Source organism: Podarcis vaucheri (assembly GCF_965113315.1).
Source record: "Podarcis vaucheri genome assembly, chromosome: 8".
NCBI classification, from domain to species: Eukaryota; Metazoa; Chordata; class Lepidosauria; order Squamata; family Lacertidae; genus Podarcis; species Podarcis vaucheri.
The window spans coordinates 62,492,670-62,514,382 of record NC_138766.1 but is presented as its reverse complement, the minus strand read 5'-3'; the positions used below and the strand labels follow the sequence as shown (position 1 = coordinate 62,514,382).

At 42.5% G+C, this 21,713-nt stretch overlaps 1 protein-coding gene across 4 annotated transcripts in view; it reads right to left on the bottom strand.

Moving 5' to 3' along the window:
* The window catches only part of HNF4G (hepatocyte nuclear factor 4 gamma), an 80,687-nt gene that overhangs the window by 17,737 nt on the left and 41,237 nt on the right, over nt 1-21,713 (bottom strand). For 2 of the 4 annotated variants that reach the window (XM_082233901.1, XM_082233902.1), the window contains exons 1-3: nt 11,539-11,708; nt 8,794-8,965; nt 4,167-4,261 (exon numbers count right to left, since the gene is read on the bottom strand). In XM_082233901.1, the coding sequence (XP_082090027.1) occupies nt 4,167-4,261; nt 8,794-8,965; nt 11,539-11,656 (385 nt within the window). In that variant the 5' untranslated portion in view covers nt 11,657-11,708. Of the gene's footprint in view, nt 1-4,166; nt 4,262-8,793; nt 8,966-11,538; nt 11,709-21,713 lie in introns of those variants that run through there. The other 2 variants (XM_082233904.1, XM_082233903.1) reach the window with 1 other exon arrangement.

The following is a 21,713-nucleotide window of genomic DNA, read 5'->3' as shown; positions in this document are numbered from 1 at the left end:
AACTTTTAGAGATAGGTCTGAACCTTTCCTTCCTTGCCCCACCATTCTTTTTTCTTTACAAAGCTTTTGAACTGCTGCAGTAGCTGATGGATTTTTGCGGGGAGGGTAAGCAATCACACTGATAGCTGTTTAAATCTGCATATAACTTCGGGACTAGTGACTTAGGGAGGTTTGCTTTAAAAAGTGGATTAAAAAATAACACAACTCCATCCCTAATGTGAAGCTTCTCTAAAACCACTTTCAGCTTTCAAAACAACTGTCTTCCAGCCAGAGTTCATTTTTAAGGATGTAGCATTGAGAGATGCTAGTATTAGGGTTTGGAGCAGATAGTATGGAGCAAAAATAATCTCATACTAGCCTTTCGAAAGAGAATGGCATGGTGCAACACAAAGCTTGTGTTGGAACAAGGTGTCCCTTTTAATGCAAAAATGAAAGAGATAAATAAGGCTACCCATCAGCTTTGCTGAACCTATTTTATATCCAAGGTCATATCAAGGAGAGAGAAACAGAGTTGTGATCAACATATTTCTCCATTCCACACAGACCCTCATAACCTTTTGTAAAAGCATCAGTTGTATTTCCAATGATCTGTTTGTTATTTTTAAGGAAGCAATCTGCATCAGAGAAGTTGAGAAGGCAGCACCAATGCTTCAATAAAAATGTGCTCAGTGCACTATATAGTGTTCTGCAGTTTATATGAAGAATGAACACGCTTTATAGTGAAGGCGCACTAGATTCTTAGCCAAGGACATTCATGATGGGCCTTTTATTAAGGTCATAATAAGAAATGTCGTACAGTGATAAACACTAAGTGATAAATGGTCACGTAGACGTGAATCAAGAATGATGCTCCAGTCTTTTTTAACTGGAGAAAAGCTATCTTTTTCATTTTTTAACTTAGCACCTCAACAACAAAATGTAGTTATGCTTTAAATATAAAATTATACCAGAGGACTGGCATCTAACTACTTTGATCACCCTGAATAAATGGTGGGAATGCATTACAAACCATTTTTTAAAAAAAAGAATGAGAAGTTTTTCAGAAATAAATGTTTTGCCTGCACATAATTCAACTTCAAAGTTTGTTACTAGTCAGTTTGAAACACCTATTTTTTTGTTTTTGTTTGCTTAAAAAAATGTGATAAGCCTATGGTGAAAACAGAATGAAATGGTATTCCTTAGCTTGGAGGACTCAAGGAAGAACACGGCAATAATGTAGGAACACTGGCACAGCTCCTAGTGCCCAGATAATTTTGTTCCTAAACTCTTGCTTGTGATCCTTTATAAGCTGGGAGAGGTTGAAACTAACTTTCATTTGAGAGCTGCGATGGTGGGAAAAGAGGAAAGCCCTGTCAAATATATGCAAGACTTTCTACAAACTTAAAAAGTCTTGGATTTTACAAGGTCATATATACATTAAAAGAACAGTGATAAAACTAGTAAGCAAATACTATGACTGAGGTTTTATGGTGCCAATTGCGTAACCCAAACCACTTTTGTGCTGGACATGGGGTTGTATTAGTGTCCCTCCACCCAAAGAATTGAACCAGTGTCAGTCCTTACTGATAGCTTGTGGAAAGTGCAAAGAGCTGGTCTGGGAGCCACAGGACCCTGAGCTGTTCCTGCTCCTTGATGGCAGCAAGCCCAATCTTGGTCCAAATGTCTGCTCCCAACCTTGTGCCTTGGCTGACATGAGAAACAAGTCTGCAGATATGGAAGTGGTTCCATAGCTCCATCGCTCTCCACCTCTGCCCATTAGGCTCTGGATTGCCCTGGCTGCTCAATGGGGCTTACTCTCAAGTAGGTGGGTACAGAAGTGCAGCCTTAGCTTAAATTGCAGTTATTTGATGCTAAGCAAATCTTATTGATGTGATTTAATGTGTAATTTTTCTGTTTTCAAAGGGATGCACTTGAGAATTTTGGGGAGTACCTTTCTGAAATTACAAGTATAGCTGCGTGTAAGTCTTCTACAGCAAGAGAAGGGTCTTTTCCAAGGAAGCACTAAGCAATTTCTGTCTGTCTGTCACACACCCACAGAGGGCAAAACAAAACAACATTGCCAGAAGCCTGAAATTTAACTTCTACTTTGAATACGTCAGTTGCAAAGGAGAATCAAGCTTGGCATTATTCTCCCTCCCTCCTTGGGATTTTCAGCATTACCACCTCCTTTTGACTTAAAACTGAACCACCATACAATGTTTTCACCTGGAATTCAGAACAGATGGAATTTGTCTATTTGTTCAGTGTGAATATATAAGCTGCCTTCCAACGAAGCTCCTTCAGTCTGGCCAAAATGATATTGAATTCAACACATGCTGAGGGCTAAAAGTTGCCTTTGTAGACAAGGAGCAGTGGACACTGGGAGTCAGGTGTCTCCTTCCCAAAAACAATTTTTTAAGAAGAAAAAATGAAAAGCATTCTCTGTGGAACAGCAGAGTATGGAATGTAGAACCCAACTTTTTAAAAATTCCATTTTTTATCTTAAAGCTCCCACCATGCAGGAAACATAAGAACAAAGGAATAGCCCTGCTGGACCAAGCCAGTGGTCCACTGACTCCAGCATCCTGTTTTCACAGTGGTCAACGAGATGTCCATTGGAAGCCAGCAAGCAGGACTTGAGCACAACAGCAATTTCCCCTCCTGCAGTTTCCTGCAACTGGAATTTAGAAGAATACTGCTTCTGACCATGGAGGCAAAGTGCAGCCATGGTGGCTAGTATCCATCGACATTCTTATCTTCCATGAATTTGTCGAATCTTTTAAAGTCATCCAGCAGCCACCACTACTTCTGGGGTGAATTCCATAGTTTATCTATGCCTACTTCCAGACATGCTAAAATATAGGAGAACTCGTGAGTCTGCTTTTAAACATCCTTCTGCATAGAAATGAGCTCTATATAGAACCATCGATGGCTCTATGCCCATGGTTCTTTTCCCCCCGTCCCATTTCTAAAGAACTGGATGCAGAAGGTAGTTTGCAATAAATTGGGAATACTATGAATAATATGAGAGGCCTCACAACAAACCTATGTTTCCTATTACTATTACAATTTTACAGATGAAGATCTGAGGACAAGAGTGTACCTTTTATAACTGAGGACAAGAGTGTACCTTTTATAACTGAGTGCAGCCCAATGGCCATATGTGGCCCTAGGCCAAATGTGTGACGCGGCAGCTAAAAAAGCCAATGCAATTCTGGGCTGCATCAATAGTATAGCATCTAGATCAAGGGAAGTAATAGTGCCACTGTATTCTGCTCTGGTCAGACCTCACCTGGAGTACTGTGTCCAGTTCTGGGCACCACAATTCAAGAAGGACACTGACAAACTGGAATGTGTCCAGAGGAGGGCAACCAAAATGGTCGAAGGCCTGGAAACGATGCCTTATGAGGAACGGCTAAGGGAGCTGGGCATGTTTAGCCTGGAGAAGAGGAGGTTAAGGGGTGATATGATAGCCATGTTCAAATATATAAAAGGATGTCATATAGAGGAGGGAGAAAGGTTGTTTTCTGCTGCTCCAGAGAAGCGGACACAGAGCAATGGATCCAAACTACAAGAAAGAAGATTCCACCAAAACATTAGGAAGAACTTCCTGACAGTAAGAGCTGTTCGACAGTGGAATTTGCTGCCAAGGAGTGTGGTGGAGTCTCCTATTTTGGAGGTCTTTAAGCAGAGGCTTGACAACCATATGTCAGGAGTGCTCTGATGGTGTTTCCTGCTTGGCAGGGGGTTGGACTCGATGGCCCTTGTGGTCTATTCCAACTCTATGATTCTATGATTCTATTCTAAGGTCACCAAACTACAGCTGAACTCAGATTTTACCTGCCTAAATCCACCGCTTTGTCCATGAGGCCACAATGACTTGAGAAAAGTAAAAAATAAATAAATATCAAGTTCAACTAAAACAAAGAATATCTCGTGGCATGCAAAACTAGAGGAAAGCATGCTTTGCTTTGTTTTCAAATGACCCATATGTCAAATCTTAGCATTAAGCAAAAATTACATAGCAAGCTGACATCTTATTGGAGACATATTTCGACTGCTATAAAAATCTCCTTCTTTTGTAGGCACAACCAATATATATTCATTAGGTATTTGCTTATAGATTTTGTTTCCTGCTAATTGATATGAAGTGTTTTCCTCTGAACAGGAGGTTAAAAAAAAGTTACCTTCCTTCTTCATCCCAGCGCGAAAACACTTTCTTAAACGACAGTATCTGCATTGATTTCTCTTGTCCTTATCAACAGTACATTGCCGGCTAAATCTGTTGGACAGAATCGAGGGTAAATATATTAGAGTGCAAGTAAAGGAGGGTCCTGATTAGCACGGCTGAAACAATTAATGGGCACTGTCAAAACAATGTCTCCAACTATCAACCTTCAGTGGTATTTTTTCTTTAATCAGCCTTGAAACATTTCTCTTTGCCATTCTTCTACGGAATAATTCCTTGTGATGGGCAAGTAAAATCCCATTAGGTTATTCATCATCTTGTGAACGCAAGGCATATAAATTTTGCTCCCAGTCTCGTGAATGTTTAGGATGAATTTTCTTACAGCTTGATCCAATCCTGCTGGGGCAAATGGTCAGGAATAGGAAATGAAAGAAAAGCACTGTAAGATCAGAGCAAAAATTTGTCTGCTCTGGCACATGATTTCCAAGGCGGCCCCCAGATATTGTAGAAAGCATTCAGGCAAGGCTTGAAGGAAACAGCTTTCTGCTCTTGCTTGTCCCTGGCATCTGGAATTCAAAGGTAGTCTGCCTTTGTTCATGGAAGCTACCGGAATGAGCCTGGCTATAGCCTTTGATACTGATGAAATCATAGAATCGGAGGGTTGGAAATAACCGTGAGGGTCATCTAGTCCAACCCCCTGCAATGGAGGAATCTTTCACCCAATGTGGGGCTCAAACCCACAACCCTGAAATTAAGAGTCTCATGTTCTTACCAACTGAGCTATCCCAATGTACTTCTACATTTATAATGCATTAGCTTAGGCTAAGAGATGGTGACTGGCCCACGGTTACTCAGCCTTCATGGCTGAGTGAAGATTTGAACCCTGGTCTCCCAAGTCCTACTCCAGCACTCTAACCACTACACCACACTGGTTCTGTTTTACCAAGCTACCTTTTATAACTGATAGGTAGCCGTGTTAGTCTGCCATAGTCAAAATAAAAAAAATCCTTCCAGTAGCACCTTAAAGACCAACTAAGTTAGTTCTTGGTATGAGCTTTCGTGTGCATGCACACTTCTTCAGATACACTGAAACAGAAGTTGCCAGATCCTTCTATATAGTGAGAAGGTGGGGAGGGGTATTACTCAGAAGTAATCTTAACGACTGTAATCTTAATGAGATAAGTTTGGTAATGAGTTGCAAACTTAATTACCAAATTTATAAACTTAAAACCATGGAGAGACCTGGTCTGAACAAAGACATTGGATTCTTATCTCATTATACATGACTTGCCATTTTTCACCTTCTCACCCCTTGCCTTTTCCTGTAAGACCTATTGCAGTCATTAAGAGTCGTCAACAGGCTCATCTCAGCTATCTGCCAATCTCCCATTCCCACCACCCTTCTGAGTAATACCCCTCCCCACCTTCTCACTATATAGAAGGATCTGGCAACTTCTGTTTCAGTGTATCTGAAGAAGTGTGCATGCACACGAAAGCTCATACCAAGAACTAACTTAGTTGGTCTTTAAGGTGCTACTGGAAGGATTTTTTTTATTTTTATAACTGAGTGCAGCCCAATGGCCATATGTGGCCCTAGGCCAAATTTCACGAACAATCACTCAGCTCTTCAGACACTGTGTGCTCACTCTTGCTATCCAGGCTGCCCCTCTGAGAACTGCTTCTGCTTCATGTGTGAGTGTATGTGCACGTGTGTCTGTGTGAGTGAGCAGAGGTAGAGAAGAAGAGAAAGAATGGGGTGGCACACAGAAGGAAAGAGCCATGCAATAATGCAGTTCTAACCCTGCTATAGACTCTGGCCACATTCACCATACACCGAAAGTGCTATGATACAATATTAAATGGTCATGGCTCCTCTCAAAGAATTGTGGGAGCTGTAGTTTGTTAGGGGTGCTGAGAGTTGCTAGGGGACGGCTATTCCCCTGACAGACCTAAAATTGTCAGAGTTCCCTGTGAAGAAGGATTGTTTGTTAAACCACTCTTAAGAAATTGTAGATCTGTGAGGAGAATAGCTCTTGGAACCCAGCTCTTGGCACCCTTCAAACTACAGATCCCAGAATCCTATGGGGAAAGAACTGACTGATTAAAATGGTATCATAGTATTGTTTCTGTATGGTCTCTGGCTCTACCTACCACTGATTAACTTTTCCCATGGGTCCACTGTCCTTCATAGGAAAGAGGGCCTTAACCAAATTTAAAAGCAAACCCAAACTCTGCAAGTGATACCCATGTCAAAACGAGGTGATATCCCCATGTGAGATGCACTGACGCACCTAGGAAGGTTTTCTTCCCCTAAAGCGATGGGACACCCTATAACACATTTGTCTGTCTACTTTAAACTATAGGGAGGGAGAATGCAGGGTTTTCAAGTAATTATGGGGCAAGGCAGGAGGATGCCCCAGCCAGAGAAATAGTTTTTGGCTGTTTGTCTGGGTTAGACCATCATTTTAGCTGCAGTGATGCAATTAACTAGAGCTGCTGCGCTTAAAATGGACTGATGCAATCAGGCAAGTTAAATTGCTTTATTTTCCAGGTGTAAGGGCTGAAATCAAGTACACACTGATAAATGCTGAGGTTCTCCTGGATTTCAATATTAACATACGGAGATGTCTTTGTATCCGAAAGTCTCAAGATAACTGAAGATCTCGATAAGTCAAGTGATGGTAAAAGCAGGAGGGAGAGTACCTTTTAACCTCAGCAACAGTCCTAGGCAGCCTTCCTGAGAAACGAGAAGGGGATAAAAGGAAATGCCAGAGGGCACCTCGTAGCACATATCTAGTCAGACTTGAGGGGGGAAAGAACAGAGATAGAGGGACAAAATAGAGCCAAGGATAGGAAGGAACCTCACAAGACAGCATTGCTTGTGAAGCCATATCTGACGATCAAAATCTACATTTGTTGCCATTTGCAAATGAAAATGGTTTGGTCCAGGATTGCAAACGACTGCTGAGGAAAACAGTTTCATCTTTAATGTGCCAAGTACCACTCTGCAAGGAAACTCTTCTGCATTCAAACAGCGGAGAATTGCAAAGATTAAGAGACAAGAGACACGATTAAAAGGACTCATAGCAGAATCTTGCTGTTAAGAAGTGGTAGTGGGCAGCTGAACAGCCAGGGGGCTCAAGTCTTGCCAGGACTGGAATCAGACTGAAGAGTTGCCTGCAGGGGTAGACCGTTGTCTACCTTCAGTTCTAGATTTTTGGATCCAGATCTGTTCCTGTACATGCCCTCATCCCAGTTAAGAAAATCATGTGATTGCACTTGCTTTGGCTGTTCCCAATCGGCAAAAGTTTAGTACCTACAGATCATTTCGCAGACAGCAACTCCCTATAACGTAAAACCTTTAATGGGTTCAATCACGTGGAGCTGTTTGCTAATGAAATCTGCCACTGCCCATTCTGCCTTGCTTTTCAAAGACATATTTTCATCTGAACAAGCTTTAAACCTCCTGTAACTGCCAGATGTCCTTTTTATTGTGCATTCATGATTACCTGTGCTCGGGGTGGTATTGGGACGGTTATACAGTACATGATCCCATTTTTATGCGTGTTTGTGTCTGCAAAAGTTTCAGGGTAGACATGCCACTCAATTTCCAATCAGTGCATGTCCCGTAACTTCCCACTGAAACCCTGTAACTTTTCATTGCACAAACCCCAGTTTATTTTCTGGCATGCTTTTGTTAAGCCATAGCACAGGATGGCAATACTGTGGTGACCTTTGGATAGCATCACAGGACAACCAAAAAAGCAGAATGGTGAGTGGATGGTCCAGTATAAATCCACCACTGAGGCATTATTATGGAGTCAACAGGATGTTGCAGAACACACCTGCCAAAAGAAGAGGTGCACTTCCTGGCCTTTAAATCACCACTCCATGTGTCAGGGTCTGAACTTCTGCAATGAGAAACTGCACAAGTAAGAAACCTGATCTTCCCCTTTTTTTACTTGAGAGTGGGAACCCTGATGCAGACCTTCAGCTCTCCCAATGTGGAGGGGGCTGTGTAAGCTGTGACAGTGGCCCTTAGTCTTGGCATTGTGTCGTGGTAAGGGAACATCGGGATGTACCCAATACCATGGTCAGACCATTTGCCCATCTAGTTCAGTATTGTTCATTCTGACTGACAATGGCTCTCTGGGGTATCTTGCGCACTGCCTGCAGCCGCATCTTTTGACCCTGGGGCCTTCTTCATGGAAAGCGAGTGCTCTGCCAAATAAGGCATGATCCCTTCCCATTAGATATGACACCTGTCATCTCAATACAGTGGTACCTCGGGTTAAGAACTTAATTCGTTCTGGAGGTCCGTACTTAACCTGAAACTGTTTTTAACCTGAAGCACCACTTTAGCTAATGGGGCCTCCTGCTGCCGCCACGCCACCGGAGCACAATTTCTGTTCTCATCCTGAAGCAAAGTTCTTAACCTGAAGCACTATTTCTGGGTTAGTGGAGTCTGTAGCCTGAAGTGTCTGTAACCTGAAGGGTCTGTAACCCGAGGTACCACTGTATATTGGATTCTGGAACCCCTCCTGGTTTTATAAAGAGCGGATAGTAAAGGTTCAAATAAAGAAATACTGCATGATGTACCTCTGAGATGGGGCTATTTCTCCTACCTGCAGGTGTAGACATGATTCTTTCGTATGCTGCGCCGAAAGAACCCCTTGCAGCCATCGCAACTGGAGGCGCCATAGTGCTTGCCTGTTGCTCTGTCTCCGCATATTGCACAAAGGCCACCAATTCCACTGTCTGCAGTGTTCATGCCGAGCGGCTCTGCTGAGCAACTATCTGAGGAAAGGGAAGAACAAGATGTACAGTTCGGTGTAGAGCCTTGAAGGGGAGGAATACAACAATGTGGCTAAGTTACACCATACTGGGGGTGGGGGCTTACTGGCCTTCTCTTTTAATTAGCATTCACCATCCCAGGACTGCAGAAAACACAACATGCCTAATTACCCCTGATCGTTATTCTAATGAATGCCTTCAAACCTATCGTGCCCACTTGTCAGAATTTATGATGCTCATGACAACGAATGCTTTTGGTTTAAACTCCATGGCTTGCAATAGAAGTTGGGAGTGCTGACACAATTGCCCAGCTCTGCATGTGTAGCTAACTACTTAAATATCTTTGTTAGTTTAAATAATTGAGGGACAATGCCATAAGGCAACATTTTCTCGGAGGCTGGTATGCATTAACTGTGCATTAATCTTCAGATGACTTGACAGTGGCCAGCAACATGGTTGACTCCCTGGAAGAAAGCTGTAATATCCAGGGGCCTCCGTCCGCACAAACAGAAACTGGGGAAGCTGTATGATATGTCGTCCGGCCATTGGTTTATTAAGCTCAGTACCATCTATGCTCACTTCGTACATTACTGGGCAAATCACCCTCGCCTACTGGGAGCAGGAGCCAATGGTTTCAGATAGGGGACATGCCCAGCCCTACACAAGAGATGTTGTAGAGTGAGCCTAGGACCGTCTGCATGTAAACTTATAGCCCTAGCATCAAGCTATATAGTGAAGCTTTTGGGCTTTCCCCCCAAAGCCAAGAATCTTGTTGCTAAAAAGGTTTGATCAGCTTAGACAGCATCTGTCACCACTTTTAGGATTTGTGTTTCGATTCAACCTTCTGAGGCAGGTGACTGCCACTGGTTAAAGTGACAGGACCCATTGTTTCTTTGGTGGAAGTGTGCAATCTTAATCCAGTTAAGGAGCAACCAGATGGGCAGATTTCAGCTGCTGGATGTTAGATGTTTTTACTGCATGGAACATACTGGGTTGGAAACCTTGCTGGAATTCTGCGATTGGAAAGCATTCTTATATTCTGCAACCAGAAAAATATTTATGAAACAATTTCACTACATAATTGTAAGTGATTCAGCTGTGGTTTTGTTCAAAGAATTCAGTGGAAGCATGTTGGGTTTTGTTTTTGATGTTGTGAGGATAATGTTGTTGTGAGTATTTTTTTAAAGGACAGGAAGTAGGAAGCATGCTGAGGTTAATGGGGTATCAGAAGCTATGTTCAATGAAATCCCACCATTTGATGAATGTAGGAAGTCTTACTGGTTGCAACGGCTAAAGAATTCTACCCAGAATTAATGTATGGTTACAAGACGTCCCCGTTTCCTGGGGACAGTCCCCAGATTTACAAATCAGTCCCCATACAAAATCCATTGAAGTTCAAAAGTGTCCCCGGATTCATTGAAAAAAATCTGGTAACCTTAAATTAATAGTTACATGAAAATTTTATTTATATCTTCAAAAATCAAAATTATGAAAACAAATAATCAAACTTAAATTGGCAGTTGACTGGTATTTCCCCAAAATTTCTTGCTTCCAGTATTGCTCCACTTCTACCTATTATGTTATTAAACCACAGCATCAATGTATATTACATGTATTCCAATGCAAAAGCTTACATTTTAAATAAAGCAAAGCGATTGTACATTCTCAAAAGCATGGGGAGATTTCTCTTTCATTAAATGGTTTTGTTCCTTTCACCTTGATAAATACCAGTACATACCAAGAGATCAACTCTGTGTGAATATAGTTTTAAATGTAATTAGCACAATTTAAGTCTTAAGTGTCTTGATACAAGGTATAAAGGATGAACATTTATTTACAAGGAACGTGATAAAAAAGATTTAACCATTATGTCCAAACACGTTAATCTGCTTTTATATGAAAAGTTAAATAGTATTTGCTTCATATCCCATTCACGAGTTCTTATTGCACTCTTTGTGTCGGCAATTTCTACCCAACCAAAGTTAAAAAGTGACTTTAACCAAATAGCTAAAAGTTGTCCCAGCTAACCATTAGCTTGGAGAGAGTTGTTGTGATTAACAACTCAGTCCAGTTTGCATATCAACACTCTGGAAATATTACTGTATATTAAACTTATCAGCTGCAAATAGACATCAATATACTTTTTCTGTGCGACCCATTATTTTTCCCTCTGGACATTTGTATCTTAACTGTCATTTTAAAATATCATGTACAAAAATATTTCTCATTCCCAAACTGCCAAAGATAGTTACTCATGCATCTTACAGTAAATAACAGAAAGAACCTCCTCTGCTTGAAAGAACATTTTTCTTTGTTTGATTAACTGACCGATGACAATCCTGTTCAGTTACTTTATTATGCAGAACTGCCATTTTATTTTCTGTACCATAAAGATGGTATAATATTATTAACATGCATTTTGAGATGAAGTGGAGAGAGACACAGAGAGATGCAATTTTCAAAAGCAAACCTCAGCTACACAATTAAGAGTAAAACCCTTTTATAATGTTCATTTCTTTTTCTTTCTTGCTCACTCAAACACTCAGGTTTTCATCTCTGAGAAGATACAAACTCACCACTGCCATTATACAAGACTTGCATTGTTTCAAACTCCAGACTAGTATAACTGGGATCTAAGACTTCTGTATAATTTGCCATTTCCATGTCCAGGACGGACTCAGAGATCCTCATCATTGAACATAAACCTTGAAAGTGACTACTTCTCCAGGAAAGAAGATGTGAACCACTCTGTTTTTCTGGCAATCAGTAATTGATAATCCAAGTGCTAACTCTTTACTATATCACTTATGTTTTGCAATGGGAGGAGTCATAAAACCAGCTAAGTGTGCCATGCTACGCCTTGTATCATTCCCCTTTTTATGGGACACAATTAGCTATTTCTTGTGATAATATTGGGACATTTCATGGGAGCCTTTAAATGAGAGTTCCAACTGGATTGACTAAAATGCTTCCAGTTTTTCTTAAAAAAACAACAACAAAAGACTGTCCCCCTCTTTTTTGTTGTTGCCTGACAACAGATTGTCTCTTACAGCACACAAATTATAGGACTTAAATTAATAGAAACTCCATAAGATGAGAGCCAGTGTGGTGTCAGGGTTGGACAAGGCCCTGTGGGACCAGGGTTCAAATTCCTACGCAGCCAAGAAGCTCACTGGGTGACCCATGGGCCAGTCTTCATCTCTCAGCCTAAGACACCTCACAGCCTTGTTGGGATGAGAAAATGGGGACAGGGAAGACCTATGTGTGCCAGCTTCATTTCCTTGGAAGAAAGGCAAGATATAAAGGTAAACATAAATAAGTACAAGACTGTAGAGCAGAAAAACTTTTTCTAATTAAGCAGCTGTGATGATTACAGTCCTCCTTGCGTAGCAAGGCAAGAAAGAGGTTTGTGAATATTGTATGGTAAAGTTAGTTCCAGAGAGTGCAACATGGGTCACTACCTCATAATGAATCAGACCACGGGCCCATATAGCTTATCAGCACCGTGACAGACCTGGCAATGGCTTTGCAAAGTTTTAGATCGCTGTGTCCCCCAGAACTAGCTGGAAACGCCAGATTGGAAATGCTGTACCACTGAGATATGGGCCTTCCTCTAACTGAGGTGGAAATTGGCAAGCAAGAGATATAAAACTGGGGGGACCGGATCTTAATTTCACATATGGGGTCTGAACAGAGGGTGGCTGACTCAGAATAGGGCCATGGGATTGTACTGGGTGGCTTGATGGAGATGTCAAGCCAGTGAACTGCAGTTGTGAAAAAAGGTAAATTCCATGCTAGGAATCATTAGGAAAGAGACTGAGAATAAAACTGCCAACATCATAATACCTTTACACAAACACACACACACACACTATATGTTATTTATAGTCTGATCTTTAAAATATTTTATTATTGCGTCACAACACAGACTGTTAAATGTTTCTGTACTTATAGACTATTTTCTCTTTCAGAGATATGTATTTAAAATAATTATTCAAATAAAGCTACTATGAAGGCAATGCACTTTACACCTGTAAGCATGTGAAATGTCAAGGAGGAAGGTGGATGTTGCTCTTTCTGGCTTGACTGGCATGTGTCAGAAGTAATCCTGCAACTGAGATTGAAGATATATCTGACAAGAGTGGCTTTGAATAGGTTATTGTCGTGATTTTGAAACAGTTTTTTTCCTCATAGCAAATACTTACTAAAATGCAAGCTAAAATGTAAAATGAAAACAGGAACATATATTGTAAAGACAGAATTTCTTGAGATAATTTATCCTAGTCGGAAAAGCACTGGCACTTACCCACCTGGATGGAAATGTTAATTTTATTTTCATCAGCTTGGTTTATACATATTTCTCTTAATGTGAAAAATAAGATGATTTCCTCATGGGGCTGGGATCATTTGGTGTGTCTTGCTTTGAAATTTTAGAACTGTAGCTATAAAGGTAGATCACAATATTTCACAGTGTATAGGTTGCAAACATAACAAGCGATGGCAGCAAGCCTCTTTAACTTGTGAACAGCATGTAAAGCATGTACTCTTTGCATAACTAGTCTCCACCACACACACAACTTACCACAAAAAATAAGTAAATGAGTTAAATATATGTGGCATGTTTGTGTGTTGGAATTTACCAACGTAGCCCTCAATTATTCCTAGAGATTCTGTTCAGGGGAAGGTTTTTGTAAACCACTTTGAGGTTTTTCCTGCACTCATGAGGTATATAAATTCTATTACATTAATAAATAAGGAAATAATAATGATGATGATTGTGCTAATCATTGCAAGTTCATAGTTTGGTCCTGCACCCTACATATTTACACTTTACTCACTAGAGAGACACAAATACATTCTTAGCAGCCCCCATGAAAGCAGTCAATCCAGTTCTGTGTTGCAAGTGCGCCTATTCCACAGAAATGCACTAGCTACTAGCTGATGCAGAACGAATACTTTCTTAGATCCTCTGTTCAGTGTTACTACTTTGTGTTCTCTGAACATTTGCTGACAAGCTACCACACACACACACACACACACACACACACACACACACACACCAATCAAAGTAATTCATTACTTGGCAATGTACTCTTTGTATGATACACTCCCCTGAAAGAGCTGTAAAACGGTGACTTGTTGCATCCCATTAATAGTTAACATGGTGTTCTGAACCTTGCTCAAATGGGGGAAAGAGTTTCAGATAATTGAAGTTGTTGATGAAGCACAAAGTAGCCGTCCTGCAATTCCACAAATACTACATTCGGGCTTCCACATTTTCACTTGCCATGCTTGCTGTGGTGGGCAACCTGCTGCAGTCTGACAAATGTAATATGCTGACCACTCTTTGGAGCTCTGAAGCTGTGGGAGCATGGATGGGTGGTCCTCCACCCATTTGCTAGCTTCAAGGTTAGCTGGGAGTGGTTTGGTTGCCAAGTCTCCACACTTTCCTGCTTCGGAGCATGAGCTCCTTAGCTCTATGGCCGTCAAGTGGAGAAAGCCCTCAGGCTCCCTCTGCCATAGGAAAGAGAAGCAGCCTATGTCCTTGGCTGCCACTTGATTGAGGCACTCAGCTTGGTACCCAAACAACTTCTACACATCTCGTTCCCACATGAGAGGGGATTTCCGTAGCTGCTGCTACTGCAGGAAAAGGGGATGGTGGAGTCTGCTTGGCCAAACCAGCAACCGAATAGGCTGGGGTAGGTTACCACAGTTTTTTGGCTTGGCAAGAAAGGCCAGCCCAACTTGTGAACCACAGAAAACATTCATACTAGAGCAGGCAAACCGTCACTCCTGAACTATCAGCAGGAAACTCTATGGCAAGGAATGGAAAACCATTTGATGTACTTCTAAAAATAAATATCTCAAGCCATGTTCCATCTAACTTTAAATCCATGGAATCAATAGCCAATTAGACTCTTTTCTTCTGAGTAGCTTATAGTACTTATCTCCTCTTGCCTGGAACCCAGGAGGCGGTGGAGGGGGAAAGCGCCATTTCTGTCTTACTCCCTCAGGAGACTCATAAAAGTTCTTTTTACGGCTCTGAGATCCCATTTGACCGTAACAGCTATGGGGACCTGAGCCCGTGTTCAGCAGATGCAACACATTCCCATGTCCCAATCTTTCTCCACTCATTCCTATTTTATTTACAGGTGTAGATATATTTCAGTTTTTTAATAATTGGAAATCTGCTTAAGAATTAGGTTATGGGCAAATTACAAGCCCTGAATACTAGTGTTCTTACTCGTGTGTGGTTTGTGATAATGTAATGTATTTCTGGCCTTCAGAGTTTTGTTAGAATCCCACAGGCCTGAGCATATTTAAACTTACAGATCCAGGAGTGTGTTTGTGATTCCGGTTGTCAAATCTCAAAACAGATACGGAAGGACTGAAGTATGTACAGAACAGGATTTAGCTCTGTGGTAGAGCATTTCCTGAAGAAGGTCCCATCTCTAGGTAGAGCTGGGAAAGGTTAGGGTTTTATTTAAGAAGCCTTCAAATGTGGTTTTCATACAGCAGCAACATTTGTTTCTAAATAAAACATCTTGTTCTAAACCAAATATCAGAAAAGGAGATACCATGCCATGCCTTCCCCCCACTTTCCACTTTAAAGACTTTCACGCAGTGATCAATATAACTGCAAATGTTCTTGGCGCACCATGAAGCAGAAGAGAAGAAACTATTATGATTTCTGGGACTTTTACCAAGCTGTCAGGATTACAATCTCAAGCTTTAAAATGTTTCATGCCAAGAAGTGTCAGGAATGAGAATGTTGTCCTAATACTATTTTCTGTGTGCATTGAGTATGTGTGGTTTTGTGTAGGTTTTCTCTCCCCAGTATCCTTCTCAAAACTTTATTAATTGCTTTTTCAAACAGCATTTTTAAGATTTCCTCGAAATAAACTACGAAAGCAAATCTTCACTTGAAAGGCTTATAGCAGCTGAACAAAACTTTTCTTGAGTTCCTTGGCAAGTGGTCTAGGATCCCTCAGGATTCAATATGAAAGCTGCATTCAATTCAAAGCTCCTCCTGGGAACAGCAGCAGAAGAGATAAAGTAAGCTTTGAGAAGTTTTCCTTTTTTTTTACAATTGCCATTGATTTTTCTATAAATCTGGATTTTTAATTTAAAAGATCAGCTCCAGGTGCTATAATTAAAAGTCAGGTCTAAACTAAACATAAAGTCATCCTGAGAGAGAGAGAGATGTTGTAGGAAGTAACTAATTCAGCAAAATCACTTGGCCTAGAATTTCTCTCATTATATAGACCCTCTTAACACTCTAGCAGCAGCAGCAGCAGCCTAAAAGTTGATTTCAAAAGTATGCAGTTGTTTCCCTGACTCCCTGTCCCCTTTCAGAGCCCCTGCTGAAGGAACCTCCTGCGTTGACTTAGTTTGGTTGTGCACTTTCTGCAAAGGAGAGGGGGATACAAGGACCAGGCAGGGGCATCTTAGGCATTTGTGGGGAAGATCTAAACACTGGCCTTTTGGTGGAAGAAAGAGGAAGTCTTCGGGGCTTCTGAAAAAAATTACCTATACATAGAGCTGCTTGTAGGCCATCGCTTGAACTGGACATCTTGGCTTTGGTTTTCAATTTAAATCAGGCATGTCCAAATTCCATTTCGGGGGCCTAATCTGGCTCACTGCTCAGTTTATTTTTTTTTTATAAAATTTTTATTAGTTTTACAAAAGTTTTTATAACAAACAAACATAAAAGAAAAACAGACAAACAAACAAATATAATTTCAAAATGTCCTTTCATAGACTTCTTTCCTCGGACTTCCCCATACCTCCCCTTTCTGCATCCTCATGTCCAAATTTTATAGCAACTTATAAATGTTTTTTCCCATCCTAATTCATCATAGTCCTTTCTTAATCTGATCTTATATTACTGCAACCCTTTCTCTCTGTAAAATCTCGACATTCTAAGCTTCATCAAGTTTATAATAGTTCTTAAGGTAAATCTTAAATTTCTTCCAATCTTCTTCCGCAGTCTCCTTTCCCTGGTCACGAATTCTGCTTGTCATTTCCGCCAATGTCATATAGTCAATCACTTTCATCTGCCATTCTTCCAAGGTGGGTAAATCTTGTGTCTTCCAATACTTTGCGATCAGTATTCTTGCTGCTGTTGTTGCATACATGAAAAAGGTTCTATCCTTTTTTGGCACCAATTGGCCGACAATGCCCAAGAGAAAGGCCTCTGGTTTCTTAAGGAAGGTATATTTAAATACCTTTTTCATTTCATTATATATCATCTCCCAGAAAGCCTTAATCTTCGGGCATGTCCACCAAAGATGATAAAAAGTACCTTCAGTTTCCTTACATTTCCAACATTTGTTATCAGGCAAATGGTAAATTTTTGCTAGCTTAACTGGGGTCATGTACCACCTATAGACCATTTTCATAACATTTTCCTTTAAAGCACTACATGCCGTAAATTTAATGCCAGTGTTCCACAACCTTTCCCAGTCAGCAGACATAATATTATGACCAATATCCTGTGCCCACTTAATCATAACTGATTTAACTGTTTCGTCTTGTGTATTCCATTTCAACAGCAAGTTATACATTCTTGACAAATTCTTAGTATTGGGTTCTAACAATTCTGTCTCAAGTTTTGATTTTTCCACCTGTGCTCAGTTTAATCTGGCCCCTGTGGCAGTTTATTTCCTGGGGTAAAATCCTAAAAAAAAAAAAAAAAAAAAAAAACCTCAACAACTTCAATCCTAAGAAAAGCTCAACAAATTTGGGGTAAAATCCTAAAATCCACAACTTTGGTTGGCCCTTTGGTTGGCCCTTTACTTCATCAAATCTGGCCCTTTTTGAAAAAAGTTTGGACACCACTGATTTAAATCCATGACCTTCCGCCCCCGCTCCCACCAATTACTTTAATTTAGCTTGGAGAGAATTGTGTGATATTTATTGCATTCATGTTCTGGGGGCAGGGTTTCTATTTAATTTTAATATCTGAACTAAGTGTAACCTCCATGGTGCTTTAAACACACACAATAACAATAACAGGCCCTTTAGTCATTTACTCTTTAAATAAAACACCTTTTAATTATATATATATGCATGCGCATTTGTCATCTCCACCAAGGAATGGGAAATCTGTGCTCCTTCGAATCTTGTCAGGCTCCAACTTCCATCAGCCTCAGCCTCAGCCAGTGTGGCCAGTGATCAAGGATGTTGGGGATGGTAGTCCAACACTTGTAGGGTCACAAGTTGCTCATCCCTGAGGCACGCTCTTCTACAAAACCAGAGGGGCCTCACATAGTGGTGCATCATGCAGATAGGACACAAGAGGGCGAATAGAAGAGGGCACAGCTTAATGATGAGAGGATTTAAAAGGTACTACCCTAGACACAGAGAGAGAAGTGCAAGATGGAGCCACCACTTCTGGCAACAGCCTTGTCTTTCTTATTACTCATAGTTTCACCCTTAGAGGAAGGATGGCAGTTCAAGTTATTGTACTGTACTTTTAAAAGATTCTGCGCTCATTACCAGCTGATAAGAATGCTATCAGAAAGCATTCCTGTGCTATCTGCAAGGCTCCCTTGGCATGCTAATTGTCCTGTTTTCTATTAGAGTTCGATCATTCAAAACAGTATATAAAATAGAAAACACGCTAATAAAAATCAAGGTTATAAAAAGCTTCCTGAAAACCCAATTCAAACAGCCACTGTGAGTTCTCAGATTTGCACGCTGAAACAGCTATCAAACTCTCTCTCTTCCTTAAATATCCACCATACTTATGAGACATTTCTTTCACGTCACTGTTCTGGGACTGCCAAATCCTCACCAATGCTCTATCAATCACCAATAGTTAACTCTCTCATCACTGGTAAAGGGTAAAGGGACCCCTGACCATTAGGTCCAGTTTCAAACGACTCTGGGGTTGCGGAGCTCATCTCGCTTTACTGGCCAAGGGAGCCGGCATGCAGCTTCCGGGACATGTGGCCAGCATGACTAAGCCACTTCTGGCGAACCAGAGCAGTGCACAGAAATGCTGTTTGCCTTCCCGCCAATTTACCTATTTATCTACTTGCACTTTGACGTGTTTTCGAACTGCTAGGTTGGCAAGAGCTGGGACCAAGCAATGGGAGCTCACCCTGTCGCGGGGATTCAAACCACTGGCCTTCTGATCGGCAAGCCCTAGGCTCTGTGGTTTAGACCACAGCGCCACCTGCATCACTGGTAGTCCAGGTTATATTGAAGACTAGCACTGGGAAGATGTAATCAACCCAACGATTTCCTTAGATTTAAATGAGGTGGGGCAAAAGCATTCCCCGAACATTGGCTTGATCTTCAGTGGATGAGTGAATTTTCAGAATATTTGTCTTTCCCTTAAATACAATTCTGTTAGGATGCTGTCAGCGGCTTCCGGCTGGTTGCCCAGGAAACTATAAAGACAAGGAAAAGCTTCTTACAGTCCTTTTTTTATTTCAGTCCTTACACAGAGAGGCTATAGAACCCAGCCTCTTGGATAATGGTGTTGTCCCGAGTGAATCTCCACACACCCCCATCTCTCCCACTTCATCACTTCTACAGGTGCTGCTATGTGCCCTCTGTCTTTGAGCTCTTTGCTCTCCTACTTTTCAGGCTCGCCAGGTTCTGGGAGATGGAGGGTCTGGAATGCTTTCTAATGACAACACATCAACTGGGTGTTGTTCCAGCTCTTCCATGATTTCCCAGCTTTTCCCCATCTTCCTCTGAGCTGCTACCTCCCTCAAACCCTTGTTGTAAATCTATACTGTCTTCCTCTTCCTCCTCCCTGGAAGGGTCAGACTGGGGAGGCGGTCTCCACCACTCTTCCTTCTCTGCCCAGTCCCTGACACCTTCCCTCTCCTCCTCCTCCAGTATCTTGTTCTCACACCTCCACAACTATGTGACCATGTGACTATGCTAGTTCCCAGGAGCGTTGCTGGCTACCATACACAGAATTGTGGCCAACTTGCTAGCCAACTTGGACTAATGACCACCTGAAATATTTTTCCATCTTCGCCGTATCAAGCAGTCAGTCCCTGACCTTTCTTGCCCCGACCTGCCCATAGTGATCCATGTGATGGTCACCTTCAGGCTTGACTACTGTAACTCGCTCTACACGGGGCTGCCCTTAGTTTCAAGTCCCAGAAACTCCAGCGGGTGCAAAATGCTGCAGCAAGACTCCTCACAGAGTCCTTACCATTCACCCAGTGCTGTACCAGCTGCACTGGCTCCCAGTGGAGTATAGGGTCAGGTTTAAGGGGCTGGTTTTGACCTTTAAAGCCCTATGAGGCCAAGGACCCTCGTACTTATGGGACCACCTCTCCTGGTATGCCCCACAGAGGACCCTAAGGTCCATGAATAATACTAGTTTAAAGTCCTGGGCCCTAAGGAAGCCAGTCTATCCTCCACCAGGGCCAGGGCTTTTTCAGTGACGGCTCCGACCTGGTGGAATGCTCTGTCCCATGAGACTAGGGCCCTGCAGGACTTGATCTTCTTCCACAGGCCCTGTAAGACAGAGCTATTCCGCCTGGCCTTCAATTTGAATTAGCCTGATCCTCTAGTCCCTTTTCCCTTTTCTCTTCTCTGAAGAAACCCTTTCTGGGACCCCACATTTAAATTCTTCCCTGGTCTCCTTGCTGGCCTTAATAGGACCAACTTGGCCAGTTAGCCCTGGTGATCATTTGATGTCTACTGACTGAGGTTTTGGGGTTTTCCCCCAAAATCACCCCTGAATTTTTGAATTTTATTGATATTGATGCTGCATTTTATGTTGTATTTTATGCTGTTTGATTCTGTTTTTAAGTCGCATTTTAATCAATGTTTTATATTTGCTGTTAGCCGCCCTGAGCCCGGTTTTTAAACCGGGAAAGGCGGGGTATAAAAATAAAAATAAACTAACTAACTAACTAAAGGTTTTTTGTACAGTGGTGCCTCGCAAGACGAAATTAATTCGTTCCGCAAGTTTTTTCTTCTTGCGAGTTTTTCGTCTTGCGATGCACGGTTTCCCATAGGAATGCATTGAAAATCAATTAATGCGTTCCTAGGGAAACCGCTTGCCAGGCTGGCGGTGCGGAGAAGGGATTTTCTCCCCACCGCAAGCCTTCAGGACAGGTACGGGAACAGAGGGGAAGGCGCGCAGCGCTTTCCCTCTGTTCCCGGGGCTTGCGTGGGAGGAGGGTTTTTCCTCCCCACCGCCAACATTCAGAACAGCATTCTGAATGTTGGCGGTGGGAAGGAAAACCCTCCTCCTACCCCAAGTCTTCAGGAAAGCCATCCGATGCCGGGCGGCGGGAGGAGGCTTCCCCCCCCGCCCGGCATCGGAGCTTCGTTCCGATGCCCGGCGGCGGGAGAAGGCTCCCCCCCGCATCGGAGCTTCGTTCCGATGCCCGGCGGCGGGAGAAGGCTTCCCCCCCCCCGCCCGGCATCGGAGCTTCGTTCCGATGCAGGGCGGCGGGATAAGGCTTCCCCCCCCCGCCCGGCATCGGAGCTTAGTTCCGATGCCCGGCGGCGGGAGAAGGCTCCCCCCCCACCCGGCATCGGAGCTTCGTTCCGATGCTGGGCGGCGGGATAAGGCTTCCCCCCCCGTCCGGCATCGGAGCTTCGTTCCAATGCCCGGCAGCGGGAGAAGGCTTCCCCCCCCCCGCCCGGCATCGGAGCTTCGTTCCGATGCTGGGCGGCGGGATAAGGCTTTCCCCCCCCCCCGCCCGGCATCGAAGCTTCGTTCCGATGCCCGGCGGCGGGAGAAGGCTTCCCCCCCCCCGCCCGG